We start from the raw sequence: 15,662 nt of genomic DNA, 5'->3' as shown, positions 1-15,662 counted from the left end.
CTTCTTTGCTATTTGTCGTACGACAGGTGTTATTGTGTTCCATGTCGTCGCCAGAGGTTTCTCTCTCTATGTGTAAAGTATACACAGCGGTTGTAATACGTGAACACTCGCATGCACGCCATAAACCGTATATTATATTCATATGTATGTATTTTTTTCCCAAACTAAACCGGCCGTCGGGTATTTTTTATTATTATGTATATATTATATATATATATATTTAATTTTTTTTTTTTGTAATTCTCCAGTTTATCCGAAGGTACAAACCAAACGGACGCGGACTCACGCTACCCAGCGGGTGTACCCCGACGACCGCTTTATTAACATTAATCATACCGGTAATTGCTTGAAAAGAACAGAAAAAAAAAATATATATATATGTACATAAAAAATGCCTCTCGGTTCGTCCATTGGCGTGTGCACGCCCCACATTCTGTATGCAGTTTTTACCCCGAGGCAAATTACCCAATCTATAATTATTATTATTACACGCAGGGCTTATATGGTTTTTTTCTTCAAAGCACACATGTCGTGGTGTCTTCGGGTGGTGGTGTTCGGTAAGTAAGAGCTGTTTTACTGTAGGTACACTTGAAACAACGTTTAAGCCTTCGTAACTATGCGTTTAATACAATCGGATTAACCGGTAGGCATATTACAGACAAATTGTCTTTAGGTAAAGGGACAAGGTCAAAGACCAACAGCGTTAATTGTACAAACAACTAACGAGTCGCAGTTGAAGTGGTTGGAATGATTTTTGTACAATTTTCGAGGAGAGCAAATTTAATTAATTATTTCCCATGAGTGTTCTTCTCGCGGGTGGTAGTGTTTTAATTGTAGAAACATAGTAAAAACATGTTAAACAGTAATTTATAAAAGTTTTTTTTTTTTTATAAAGAGCAATTTGATTGTGTTATGAAATGTTGTGCAGTAATATTGTTGTTGTTGGAATGGCTGCAAATATTTGCGATGAATGCGTTCGGTTAGATTAGGTTAAGTTAGCTCAAGGCAGTAGTAAAGTCAATAACTTTGTAACTGATATTATTATTATATTAATACAATTACCGTTTACCGTTTATATAGGACTTGTGTGTTAAAATAAAGTTTTATTTAAATCTGTAGCGACATGGTTTTGAAGCTCTATGCTTCTTATTTTATTTACTATAATGCAATTGTCGAAGTTCTTGGTTATTGCCTTCGGCTACGACATGGCAGATTGGTAGTACATTTGCCATTTGCCATGTACATTTAAAACGCACATCAGTCAGCCGAGACAAATCTCATTTGTCGCCGTGTTTCGACACCGTTCGATTGTTTTCCACTGCTGCGAATCGACAGAACGGCATTAATAACACGTTCCACTCGCCCCCCAGGTATGTGTTGCGCCTCTGTCGTCCATAAATTACCGTGTAAGCCGATTAATCACACGGGTTACACACCCATTGTTAACACCACAATGATCAGCTGTTGTGCTGCTCCAGAGAAAGTCTGTTCGTCAAGCGTTGAATAATAATTGCTCGTTTAAAAGTTCAGTTGAATTGTACTCGAGCATTTAGGTGTAATAGAAATTAATCACAATCAACTAATTAGCTCGAAAAATGTCTATTAAAATAAAATAAAGGGGCTCAGTCGTGAGCGTCATAAGTAATGTACACCGGAGCCCAAAACGCATACCTCGAGTGTCAATACCCTTATTAAGGTACCTATCTCAAAGACGGGTAAACATTATACCATCTCATGTATAAGACCGGCCGTTAAGAAGTGTACATACACAACAATCGACGTGTGTCTATCAGTGTTAAGTGTGGTTTGGTTTCATCGACCATATCCAACTCACCTCGTCCAAAAGTGTAACATAATATTATTACATTTTCTCTCTTACGGTCATATTATGGTATTATACGTTGTTGTAAATGAATACGAACGTAACGAGCAATGACAAACGCATTTAGAATCCGATTGAACGGGTCGACATTTCGTTGATTTCTTTCCAAATAATCCCAACGACAACTGAATATTATCCTCTTAAACCGTTCTTCTTCGGTGTCTCTATTTTAGTTGAACGTTTGTTGTTTAGGTCTTTTGCAATGCACACGGGGTCCGTTGGTGTAACGCCCACGTCGGTGTTGATATACTTTGTTTGAAAAATATATACTGTGTAGTTTTTGCATTTAATTTATTGTATTCCAATTTTGTTTGCCCACAGGTACACCTTTACTTTGCGGGCGTGCCAGAAGACAAGGTACCGTACCTGAACTCGGTGGGTGAACGATACAGGGTGAGGCAGCTTCTGCAACAGTTGCCGCCACACGACAACGAGGTGCGGTACTGTCGCGGTTTGTCGGACGAAGAGCGCAAAGAGCTCAAGTTGTTCAGCGCACAGCGGAAACGCGACGCCTTGGGTCGGGGCACGGCCAAGCAGCTGGTAGCGTCCGTACCGTGTCAAAATGTAAGTCAATGATCGATACAGGGTGTCCCAAAAACAACGGTAGGCTGTCGAACGGCTGAAACTTGACAACTCCATCTTTCGTTCAAGCCCTACCGGAGCGCTGCAGTAGGCCCAATACCGCACAACCTACAGCCGCTTGAAACCCCTTACCGTTGTTTTTGAGACATCATAATCATATTAGAGTATACGTCTAATAGATAACGGATAAACGTAGAAAATTCAAACGGAAAGTTACACACAAAGTTCTTCTCCCCGGCATTCCTATTAGCGTTCCAATGGACGTTGGACGTTACTTGAGAGTATAAAGTCTTTGCGTCGTCAAAGACAATAGGTCTTCTTCGACCGAGCGTTTGGAATAATGTGACATTTCTCAAATGTTGATCACAAAATACGCGTCTACCCTCGTTTGATGAGGGTGGCTACCACCCCGCCACTTGGTAAAGCACCGATTGTCTACACCGGAAATCCTTGGCTCGCTTTCACGCTTAACGTGTCAGCCCATAATGATCGAATCCATTATAGTTTCGTCAATCCGTGGAAAAAAAATCAAAATAAAAATCAGCCACCACCACCCGTGTGGTGATTACCTCATTTTCCAATCTATAATCGCGCATTATGCGCCCATCAGAGTTTTTGTGACAGTCTCAGTTTTGAAAAAGAAAGTATGAAAATATGTATTGTTTTGGCGTTGCGTTGATGGTTAATCAAGTGCGTTTCGGGTGGTTTTTCCCATTGAAAAAAAAAAAATAATCAATTCCCAAACGAGCAGAACAGGAAGAAAAATGAAAACAGCCGTCCCATTAGTATAGTGTATGGTGTTTGTAAACGAGACGGCAGCGATAAGTCGAGTTAACAAATGTGTTTAGATAAATTTTCGGCCAGTACTTTGGGCGAGAAAAGCGACGACGACCGAGTTAATGATTTGTTTGCGTCGAGTGAGAAAAAAATAATAATATCTTGTGCCGGTAAGACGTTTGAGATGTAATTTTTAAACGAACTCGTTAATTTCGACGGTTGGATGAGTCGTTATCTCTCGACTGCTGCTGACCACTCGAATGGATTTATTGCCGTGAACATTTTAAAGGGTCTCCTCACTCCTTTGCCGGTTAGGTTAAACCCCGACGTCGTTTTTGGCAAATCACACGTGTGCCCGGCCACACGACCAGCAGCAGAGGGATGGCAGCAGTAAGCAGCAGAGGGTGTTGTGTGGCAATTACTACCACCGCCGTACAGCCGTCACCGCCACCGGGTTTAAAGTGTTTTTAACGTGATTTATAGCGGAAAAGAAGGTAAACCAGAGATACAGATATAGCCGAGAGAGAAGAGAGGGACACAGTAGCGAGCAGAGAACCACCCTCTGTCCCAAAAGAGTTATTATTTGGCGGCCGACGACGACGACGAACAATGGCAACATTATAACGGCGGCTGTATAGGGGAGTTGTTGGCGTTTTGCGCTTTCCCCGGATAAGGACGGCGGCGAAGATGCTTTACCCCCCAAGCATACCGGAAAATCCGACTTAAGCCCCCGTAACGGGTTTTTCCCTTATAAATTCCTGTAGGGCAGATATTTTTATCTGGTCGATTACCGCGGAAATTATATGGTTCGGCATTCTTCCACTTCGATTAGGTTGTTTCAACGTTCACCCCAACGTCAAGAAACGTATACAGGGTGTCCCGTTTTAAAATACTAATCGATTTTTCTCTAAAAATACTAATCTAATCAAATAGTTGCTTATTAGAGACTTTTAGAGTACAAAGGGGGACGTTATTAAAAAAAAAAAAATAGGGTCCAAAATTAAAAATGTCCGACTTACGGTCAAAAACATGTTTTTTTTTAAATGGAAACCATGTATTTTTTGTTAACCAAACAAATGTCCTTATCAAAAATAACAACTTTTGTAGGAAAATTTTTTTGGTAAGACCCATAATTTTTAAATTAAGTATGCATATGGTAACCGTGTCATGTGCGGTAACCTTGGTATGTTTATAATGTTTTTAACCTAACCTAACCTTACCATTACATTATCATTATCTTTATCGTTAACGTTATCCTCTTTTCTGTGTATCACAAAGACAAAAACCATGGTTACCACATGCATCAAAATAAAATAACAAAACTAAAAATAGCTAAAGATACTTAATTTACAAATTATGGGTTTTACCGAAAAAAATTTCCTACAAAAGTTGTTAGTTTTGATAAGAACATTTGTTTGGTTAACAAAAATTACATGGTTTCCATTAAAAAAAACAGTTTTAGACCGTAAGTCGGCCATTTTGAACTTTGGACCTTATTTTTAAACATTTTTCAACGCCCCCTTTGTACTCTAAAAGTCTTTGATAAGCAACTTTTTGATTGGATTAGTATTTTAAAATGGGACACCCTGTATATTCTCAACACATGTCAACAAATTCTTATTGGAACGACTTTTATACGATTTTAACGATTTTACAAGTAAAATATCTGCTATAATTGCGGTAAACTGAGTCATAGACCGTACCCGTGTTAATGCATAAAAATATATAACTCCGGCTCGGATTGTGCTTATGCAACGCCACAAGATTAATTATTACAGCCGCACTTCACAGCAAATAGAAATAGGTACGTACACATATATACAGCGGTGTAATTGATGGATCCAGCACGGATACTGTTTTAATTCCACGTGTGTATACCACTCGTTGCTGCATATTATTGGCTTTTATACAAGATTATACGCGTTTCATATATAATATGTTTACCACTATCGATGGCAATTAACACGGGACACGAGGGGTCAAACGTATTACATTTGAATAACTGTGTGTTTTTTGTCTGACAAGGAGACGGTATTTAAACACAGCATAACCACTAATGTGTTGTGAACGCCGCTTTCGCGTGTCTGTAAAATCTTTACTTAACCTTTATTTCTCAGCCGGTAGGTATGTGTCGACGTCGTGCATGCATTTGATTGACCAATGAGTGTACAATATTCTCTGAAATCAAGTACTTTTAACGTCCATTGTTTTACTTTGAGAAAAGTCAATGTATCAAACACAAGAGTCTAGTAAAAGTTGGGCGGACTGAAAATTCCTCGGTTTCAGAGAATCACACGCCCATATGGTGGCGTTTGTACAAGTTGGAAAAACGGTTCCATATAATAAGCTAAAGTATAATATAAAGGGGCAGTAGGTATAGAAACGCATATAACTTTATAATGTCGGCGAGTGCTTTGTTAATTAAAAGGAAAATAAAACATTCAACAAGACTCGCTCTTAAAACTCGAATAGTACATATTAAGATAATGACGGTGCTGCTTTTGATGCCGGTTCATCAGCTCGCCTTTCTAAATTAAATTAGTATGCGAAGCGCAACGCGGTTTTAATCGTCTCTTGTGTGATTTAATGAATACATTAGTTTTTACAACTGAGTTGTCGCTTTTAAAAGTAACATTTGGCCACTTGTAGAATCAAGGTGTAAACAGCTATACGTACAAACGTAGAGATAATGACGGTTTTTTTTTTTTACCTAATGTCAGTCAAATGCGTTGTTAATATGAACAGAAAACCAATAGTCTCATCTCTTTGGGAACACAACGAAAGGAATTAACAGAATGTCTAGTGGAATTTGTTTAAATTAATTAAATAAAGCTAACAAGCCTTGTATTGTGAGCCTTGTTTACATCAGCAGCTCATTGGAACGTCCAAATCAGCTTGTGCTTAGATGGAAATCATGCTAGTACTATTACAGCTGTTAACAGTTGATATATAAACTGAGTAAATCGTTTTTAAACGCACACGTTTGGTGGAAAATATTCTCAGACAACATTATAACATGTTACCGTACCGAGTTTTTCATTATTTTTGCCAATAAACGGGCAATAAATGCTTAAATAATATTTTCTCTTGATCATTTAAAAGCTTTTTTTTTTTTATAATTTTCCAGTTGCTTTGTGGGTAGTGTACGGATTGGACTTTTTTAATTAACGGTTTTCAATTAAAAACAAACCGTGCGAGCTGTGTGTGTTTACCGATATATACTGGATTTAATATCATTTTGTGTTTGTTGTCTCGACGGACGAATACTTGTTCACTTGTAAGAATAGCAACCTCTCGTGTCTAACCGTTTCCCTGTTGATTCATTGGTCTGTTGAAAACTTTTAGCGGATATTATGTGAAACAAATAGCGATGGCAATATTGTTGTTGATCATTCTGATCACGATCCAAAACTTTGTTTGGCCAACGGTTTCCTTTTGCGTTGCGCCCATTAGCAATCCACCTGGAGTATAGCTTTTGTTTCATTAATAATGATATCAAATCGGTCGGTTCTGTTTTCACTCGGTTAAGTATTTTATGAGATTCTCCTGCAATTTATCTTTCTAGCTACTGACACACTATTCACTGTGTTCTGCGATCTGCTGGGTTTTTTTTTTATTTCCACGTGAAATCCGCACCTTATCCGCACAGCAATATAAACTATATAATTTTAATACCTACTTATCGGTTTGTGTTATATTTCAATGGTCATAAAAGTGCGTATCCGATGGCCAGTTAACGACGCGTTAATTTCACATTACCGTTATTTATAATATTACATTGCTGGTGTATGTTTACCTTTTTATTTTTTATAGCTCTCGTTATTCGTTGTAGCTTGTGTAGAGAAGCAGCAATAAAAAAAAAAAAAATACTATGCTGGTTTAAGCTCATAAAAATATAAGCCGCCGTGTTGGCGTTTTCCGTTTTGAAATTCCATAAAAAAAAAAATAACATTATTATCTTCTACCGCAGCTTCGTTATAGTCTCAATTGACATCTCATCCAAGTCTTCAATATACATTATATCTTAACCTAAGCGCTCCACATGACCATCTCAACATTCTCATTGCAGATACTTACACATCTTTGACTCGTCCATTGTCGTTTTTGTCCTAAACACTTGAATTCAATTGATCATACTTGATTACCACTGGGCATTATATTGTCTGCGTGGACTACACAATAGAGGTGAGATGATGTTTTTAAGTGTGTTCTCGCCATAAATTTGGGGGGGGGGCCTTCTGCTGAAAGTGCGAATTTGCCTCATTCCCCTCGAACCACAATGGTCGCTTTGCATAATAAACAGGCCAGTATAGTACTTAGGAATCCGTTTGAATTACCACCGGCATCGATTGTCAATAGACCAATTCATTACACATGGCGGTAAATAGGGTGGGGAAAACGTATTTACCTCATCTGCACACAAACGACGTCGGTATCTCGACGATCTGACAAATCTACATACTGTATACAATATACGTTATAATGATATGCGCATAGGTATGCGCATTCACGGATATCATCGCGGTGCCCCCTTAAACTTTTGAACGGGATTGATAAAATTGCAGTCCACAAATGGCAGAAGTTTATCAAAAGCCAAAACCACGGTCCGTATATTGTGCACGATGCACATCCGTTGTAGTATACAGGGTGTCTGGAAAATAATAGTTGGGTCAAGAGTGCTGGGGTTTCGAACGGCTGTAGGCAGAGACATCTAGTGGCGGTCATTCGAAACTCGACAACTCTCTCGTTCGTTCAAGCCCCGCCAGAGCGCGCTGCAGGTCCAATACCGCGCACACCCTGTACGGCCGCTTGAAACCCCGGCGCTGTTTTGACATTTTCACGTTCACCCTCTTGTTGTGTGCACACAGTGCCAGGAAGTTGTGCAACCCGGAGACATGGCCGTGACGGCTAGCCGAGTGGGATCCGGAGCGGCTTGGCATCCGGCTTGCTTCGTGTGCCGCGTTTGCAAGGAGATGCTGGTCGACCTGATATACTTTTGCAAAGACAACGCCATCTACTGCGGCAGACACCACGCGGAGACGCTAAAGCCCAGGTGTTCGGCTTGCGACGAGGTAACTTAGATCGATGAGATCTATGACATTTTGCGGGTATGTGTCTTAACCGATATGTTGTTCGTTTATTTCTTGCAGATCATCCTGGCCGACGAATGCACGGAAGCCGAAGGCCGTGCGTGGCACATGAAGCACTTTGCTTGTTTGGAGTGTGACAAACAGCTGGGAGGTCAGAGGTACATCATGCGAGACGGTCGCCCGTATTGTCTGCAGTGCTTCGACGGGCTGTTCGCCGAGTACTGCGATTCCTGCGGAGATCCCATCAGCGTGGATCACGGTGAGAGTGTATAGATCATTTACTACTGTATATGCCTCCACAACTTACTCTGACTTAAGAGTTGGCCCATTGTGTAAGCACATCTGGATAATTGACTCCCGAGTGCTTATAAATATTAATATGCCTGCGATAGATATGAATACGCACTTCTATTAGAGGTATTCCTGCTATTCGTTTGGAAATCGCTGGTCGGGTTTCTTTTGTTTTGTGCCAGCCACAAGCCGCCGAGTCTCGTTAGATATAATTATAATAATATGGGTTTATGCCGCCATTGTTTACACAGCACGGTCAGGAGAGGCTGGCATATATTTACACACTTTATGTATAATTTGTCAGATAATAGATATACCTACCGCGAAACAATATATTATAATAGGCGCATATTATACACAACTTCGGGATGAGCGGTACAAGTATAACACTATATCGCTACGGAATAACCATAATAACGATTAAATACCTGCAAAACAAACACCGTTCCTAACCTAACTTGTCCGGGATAATTTCTTCGAAGTAAAAGTGTATCTGTTGGATTTTCAATCATAGATAGTCGATTCGTAGATCTTTTGATAGTATAGTTCAACAATAAGCATAACCATTATTGTGATATTGCATTCACCGATCAGCTATATCATGGGCGGCTTGTATTTTATTATAGGAAACAATTAACCTAGATTTTGCTCTTGTTCTTGTTTTATTATATTATCTTATGTGAATAAGACCTAGTGGTACAAGGCCCGGAGTGTAACATTATATTGACCGTAAATGTCAATTATTATCATTGAAACGTTGGCCCAGACCGCCGCCACTCCAAGTAATAATAATAATAATAAAAAAAAAGAAATTCAGTGCGAGTCTCGCCGTCTATCTCGATGGTTTGGGTTAAATACAAAACAATATGTAATGTTAATCATTTACAACCACTTTCACGATTGATTGTTTTACTACCTCTAGCAACGGTTGTATGTTTTAAGGCGGTACTATGATTTAGACAATTAATAGTAACTGTTAACTGTTGAGATTAAAAGTTAACATTCAATTTTTGTGTAATATACAAAACACTTATTTAACAATTTTCTCTTTTGTCTTATTACAGGACAAATGAGTCACGAAGGCCAACACTGGCACGCGACCGAACAGTGTTTCTGCTGTCACACGTGCAGATCGTCGCTGTTGGGACGGCCGTTTTTGCCGCGCAGAGGAGCCATTTACTGTTCGATCGCCTGCAGTAAAGGCGAACCGCCGACGGCCACAACGCCTTCGGACGTTGGCAGTGCGTCCCAACAACCGGAATCGGAAGCGGCCGCCGCAGCCGAAGTGGCTGCGGCGGCTGCGGCTGCGGCTGCGGCTGCTCCCACACAACACCAACAGCAACCGGCGGCCGCCGAGCCCGACTCGCCGTCCGGCGTCAGAAGGACAAGCGACGCGTAGGTGTCCGTTTTGCGTTTTTTTTTATCAATACGTAAACGTCGGTCAATACGTTTTGTTCCCACTTGTTCTTGATCGATTAAAAAAAAAAAAAAAACAAAACGCCTAGTTAATAGTATTAAATCTTTTACCCACGGTTTAATTACTAAAAAAAAAAAAAAAAACAAACGCTTACACGCCATGTCGACGTTATAATTTATTTTCCGTTGTTGAATTTTTTATTACAAAAACTCGCACATTAAACGTGAATGTAGATTTCGTACACGGGTATTTCGAAACGTAAAATTCGAGTTTGCTTATCAGACTGATCTACAGCCGGTATTGAGAATATTATTAATTAGTAAATACAAACGTGGACCCATTTCATCGGTAATTCCCCGAATTTTCAAAAAACCTATATAGAAAACCTAGTGTAATAAAATATGTACTTGATGACCTAGACACGTTTTACAAGTTTATTATTTTTTTTCCATTTAGTTCACCATCGCCTTCGCATTCGTCGGTGACCTCTATGCTGGGACCGAGTCGATCGCCAAAATGTGCACGTGGGACGGTGCAGACGACGTCACCTTTGCGCGCAAAGCCACCATCTCCGTCGCCAGTCCATAAGCAGCGCCGACAAAGGACGCCGGAACGGTCGACGGCCGCCACTTATCAGAACGTCGCCGGAGGCGCGGTCCGCCCGATCGATCTGGACGTGCAGCAACGGCTCCCGCCGCACCGGAACCGCAGGCGGTGTAACGACATCGTGCAGGTCGAATCCAGAAGCGTGGTGACGGTGGTCAACGATCGGCGGCAACGGAAATTCTCGGCCAACGACGACGACGTCCACCAAGACGGTTTCGACGACGAACCCGACGGCGGTAACCGCCTGGACGACACCCTATACGGCCTGCAGCGGCTACTCAGTAACGGCAAACTACCTCAGCGGTTCATCGAGAAACTGATCAGCGACGACGACATCACGGACAGGCTGCTCACCGAATTTGAAAAACTGACTGCCGGCGAAAACTGTTCATCTTCGCCGTCGTGGCAGTCGAAAACCACCGCCTCGCTCGAACCGCCTCCGCCGATGGCTGCCATTGAACAATCGCACACTGACCTCACGGTTTCGCCCGGCAGACGGAGCGTCCGATTCGATGCGGCGGCCGCCGCGGCGTCCGAAAACAGTGGGCCGTCCCGTCGACGCGGCCGCGACGGCCGCAGCAGACGACGGCGTCCACCTCCGCCACCGCCGTCTCACCCTGACGACCGGATGCGTCCGTCGTGCAGCAGCAACCCGTTGTCCGCCGACGACGACGATTCGCACAGCTGCTGTTCCACTTGCTCTTCCAGTTCCGGTAGCGAACTGGACGACCTGTCCGTTTACCGGTTGCCACCTAAAAAACCGTACGGTCTAGGCAATGGCGGAGCAGCGAAAATATCGTACGTGGTGCCCAACGACGCCATTGCTTACGCCAAACAGCAAGCCGGTGCCACCGGACAGAAGTCTTCATCTCACGGTGTCGGCGCCAGAAGACCGAACGGCACCAGCGCCGCCAATAATAACAATAGCCAACCATTGGACGATAAAAACTGTAGCATTCAGTGAAACTAATTGTCGGTCTACTTAAGTATCGATACAAAACACATTGTATACAAATTATGTTTTAATATGAATTTAATTTTTAAGCATTATTATTGTTTGTAATTATTATTATATTATATAGTGTAAACATATGGTCTTCCGTGGTAGAATCGTAATATGTCATATAATATTATGTGCTACTCGTGTGTGTTGTACTTGCCAGTTTTCATGTTTTCTTTTGAATTATATGATATTTTTAATTTATAAAATAAATATAATATGTTGAAATAGTTTACTTGGCTAAGACGTTTTATAGGTCTTTTTGATAAAAAAGACATATAAAACCTAAACCTAAAACCCAAAACTTTGACCTAAAATTTTAATTTTAAATTCAAGACAAACAAAATGATTGTATCAGCCAAAAAAACACCACATGTTTAGTTATTTGATACCATTTTGTCCTTTATATTAATTAAGAGGTCGTGTTAACAATAATTTACTGTAAAAAGATGACATGTCCTTTAATCAGTTTTTTGTCTAATCTAAAAAAAAGGAACAGCGGACTCGTCCCCTTTGCGAAGTTAACGATTCGTTTAAGTCATCTTTAAGTTACTAAAGAAATTAATAGACATAAAACAAGCATAAACCAAAAATTGTATGACACTCGACAAAATATAATAAAATACAATTACTAGTTCCTACTAATCATAATGTCACTACTACTTGGAAACATATTTAAGAAAAGAATATGTTGTTATTTGCTTAAGGGCGCTTTATTTCGATTTTTGGTCAAGTTTCATTCCTTGAGTGTGTAAAATAAAAAACATGCTTTTAAAAAAAAAAAAAAAAACTAAAAAGTATAAAATTATTTTACTACAAGAACGGTTAACCAATCAATTGCAGCACATTTTATTTAAGATGACAATTACTTTGAAAAAAACTACAATTTTAAATAATGTTAAACATGATTAATTTTTTTTACTAAAAAGAAAAGCGTGGGCCCTCATAAATTTATCAGATAATGTTTTATATTGTAAGTTTTTTTTTGTAATTTAAATTTGGTTCAATTTTTAGTGCGCGACACGTACATTTCATAATACTTAACTCGATGAATTTGGACGTTGTTGAGTAGGAACTCAACCCTATTTTCCGAAAATAAATTCAAACAAATATTACTCTGCCGATTTTCAAGATAGGAGAACGATTTTGATCTTTAAAATATGTTTATAGCAACTTTGTTGTTCGTAAAATGAATCAAAGATAAATAATAATTATTCTAATAACACTATTCATGTTATATTATTATAAAAACTTAAAATATATACAAATTTCACATTGCAGTCGAGGGTTTAATTAGTAATGAGTAAACAGTAGGTAAAAAATTAACGGATAAAAATAAATAAAAAGCTAGGTAGATAAGTGTCTACTAGTGACAGGAGATACAATGTAGATTATAGACCTATTTTAGATATCCATACATGAAACAACTTTTCTAATAATTACAAACCGAGATACCTAATGGCAAATGCAAACGGGTGACGTCCTCATAACCAATAATGGTAATAAAATTGCGACCCATAGGATTTTCTTAATATTTAAGCATTATATCGCCAAGTTAGGCATTGGCTTAGTGGCCGCTGTTTCCGATTGTTAATGCGAATTTTTTGTCGAAGATGTCTCTCGCCTGTAATGTTAAGAATGTAATTAAGGAACTATGTATAATACTGTAGAACTAAGACTAACCTTAGAATTATTTTTTAAATTTATAACTTCTTCTTTTTTTGTACTGAAATCAACTGCAACAGTATATCAACTGCTTTATAATATTATATATGTTCGAGCACGATTTCCCCTAAGTCTTCTTCTCCATCTCGGTATATCTTCTTTTCTGAAACGCACACAACTGTATTACACTCTAATACTGTTGAAAAATCTAAAAACTACCGGCTATCATTTTTGTACTTACCAAATCTTCTATTTGGTTAGTTAACTTTGGATGCCTTAGTTATGTCTCGTCACCAATCTTTACAAAATCCATAAGCTGAAATGCATACAACAATATTAATGTTATAATAATTAATTCTAACTAATTAGTGACCATCAAAAGTAACCACCAACTCTGACCAAATCTGGCCATCGTCAAGCAATAAGACAAAATATGTCAACACTTCAAACACTGCCAAATTACATTGTTTCATTAGCAAATGGTGCACTAAATCCCAGACCTTGGACAGCTTATAGGCTGTGGCATAAATATTTAACAGAAAATTATGGTTACTATAAAAGATCCCTGCGATAGGCTGGAAGAAAAAGTCCTAGAATATCTTAAACGAGTTTTTCCCCTTTGTCATTAAATAAGATGGATAACGGAATTTTTAATTATAAAATAATTATTTTATACTAAATGAGTTTACCAAAAAAAGTAACTAACTGTATGAATTCCGATCTCATATAAGTATTCAACACAATTATTACAATAACACATTTGCTTTAATCCAGTTTATTTATAGAGTTGTGTTAAAATGGCTTTTTATAATTTATATTGTCATTTTTATACAACAATAATTATTACTACTTTGTTTAGTTTTCACTGTACCTATTTGTACTTATTTGTACGTTTGTAGGTCTATATTCAGAACATGTGTAATGTGTTTTTTTTTTCAAAAACGTTTCAAGACGAGATTCATTAAGGGTCGATAACCCGTTTTGGACGACTGCTTTAAAACTTTAATAATTATAAATTTAATATCCAAAACTAGTTATAGACCAAACAAAATTGCCAAATAGACAAAAAAAAAAGTACTATACATAATAGTAAATTACTTACCGAATTTCTTTTCTTTTGGATAAACATACCGAGTAGTGTACCAATGCCCGTGCCGTTCACAAAAGTTGCTGTCACAAGACATGTTTGGGCAGTACAATATTTGTTAAAATAATTGGCCATGATAGCTAAAGCAAAACAAATATTACATGTATTATAAGCCAACCTAAATTGTAAATTTATTTCATATGTACACATAAATAATATTTAAGGCACCAAATCCAATAGTCATGTGCTTAGCTAAACTACAAATTATACAGAAAACGCGCATGATTGTGATTTGTGAGAACACATGAACTTTGAGCTTGGTGATTTAAAAATTCAAGTAATTCACTTACAGCCCTTGTGTTCTGAGAGCCTCATAAATATACACCACAATAATAGAACTTTGTTAGTTTAGTAAAAATGATAGCTGATGTGTACATATAATGTTATTTATTGGTAAAGGTGTTTACATAACTTACACGACATTTTATCTGCAACAGTGTACGGTACAGGCCAAAAGTTTAAATTAGTCAACTCAATTATTTTAAATTTGGTATGTAGACTGTATTTTATAGAAATCTAACAAGAAAAATTACTTGTTTAATTTCTATGAGAATATTTATCAAGTAACAAGATTTAAGGTAATGTTGTGCCATCGATAACATCTGTAATATATAATTATAAAAAATGTTAAATGTTTTGTTTTTTTTTAAGCTAACTATTACTATTACTAATCCACTAAATTATAAAACCTTCAAGGAGAGATAATTCTTTTTTTATTTTTGTTTTCTGCTTAAAACAGATTTTTTTTTTTTTTTAACAGGAAATTACAATATTCTTTAACATAGCTGAATAAATTCCAAATTTGAATGATGTTTTTCGGTTTATAACGGTATTTTTAAACTTATATTGGACCATGTTTTAAAACCAAGACAAAAGGAATATTTAGAGTTGTCTCTATAATAAAAATACAACTAAAAAAATAATAAAACAACTGTTTTTAAACTTCTGTTGTTGTAAACATTTGGTGCAAAACGTGTTGTGCTTGTTGTGTTTCAAAGAGTACCTAATCTAATCCTAAAAAATAATATGATTGTAGAAAATATGAAAACCTATTATAAGACATCATGAAATGCAATAATCTAAAGCCCGACATTAGTACTACAATTTAATTCAAACGACTAGTAATTGTTCACGATTCGTGTTAGCCCCCCCCCCCCTCATGAATACATTCGTGAAATAATCTTAATCAAAATTCTCATTAAAAA

The 15,662-nt window shown here is 38.1% G+C and overlaps 1 protein-coding gene across 5 annotated transcripts in view; it reads left to right on the top strand.

Moving 5' to 3' along the window:
* LOC126840152 (protein prickle-like) overlaps positions 1-11,834 on the top strand; it is a 135,122-nt gene extending 123,288 nt beyond the window's left edge. For 4 of the 5 annotated variants that reach the window (XM_050575695.1, XM_050575696.1, XM_050575698.1 and 1 more), the window contains 5 exons: positions 2,204-2,446; positions 8,110-8,313; positions 8,392-8,590; positions 9,687-10,017; positions 10,496-11,833. In XM_050575695.1, coding sequence (XP_050431652.1) covers positions 2,204-2,446; positions 8,110-8,313; positions 8,392-8,590; positions 9,687-10,017; positions 10,496-11,609 — 2,091 coding nt within the window. In that variant the 3' untranslated portion in view covers positions 11,610-11,833. Of the gene's footprint in view, positions 1-2,203; positions 2,447-8,109; positions 8,314-8,391; positions 8,591-9,686; positions 10,018-10,495 lie in introns of all 5 variants that reach the window. The other variant, XM_050575694.1, reaches the window with a different exon arrangement.
* Positions 11,835-15,662: the final 3,828 nt, after the last annotated feature.

Source organism: Adelges cooleyi, unplaced genomic scaffold, assembly GCF_023614345.1.
Source record: "Adelges cooleyi isolate 19-005CV unplaced genomic scaffold, UGA_ACOO_1.1 ACOO_flye_CR_arks_rails_tigmint_CR_PRNA_376, whole genome shotgun sequence".
In the NCBI taxonomy this organism is placed as follows: Eukaryota; Metazoa; Arthropoda; class Insecta; order Hemiptera; family Adelgidae; genus Adelges; species Adelges cooleyi.
The sequence above is the reverse complement of the archived record's forward strand: the minus strand, read 5'-3'. Positions and strand labels throughout refer to the sequence as shown.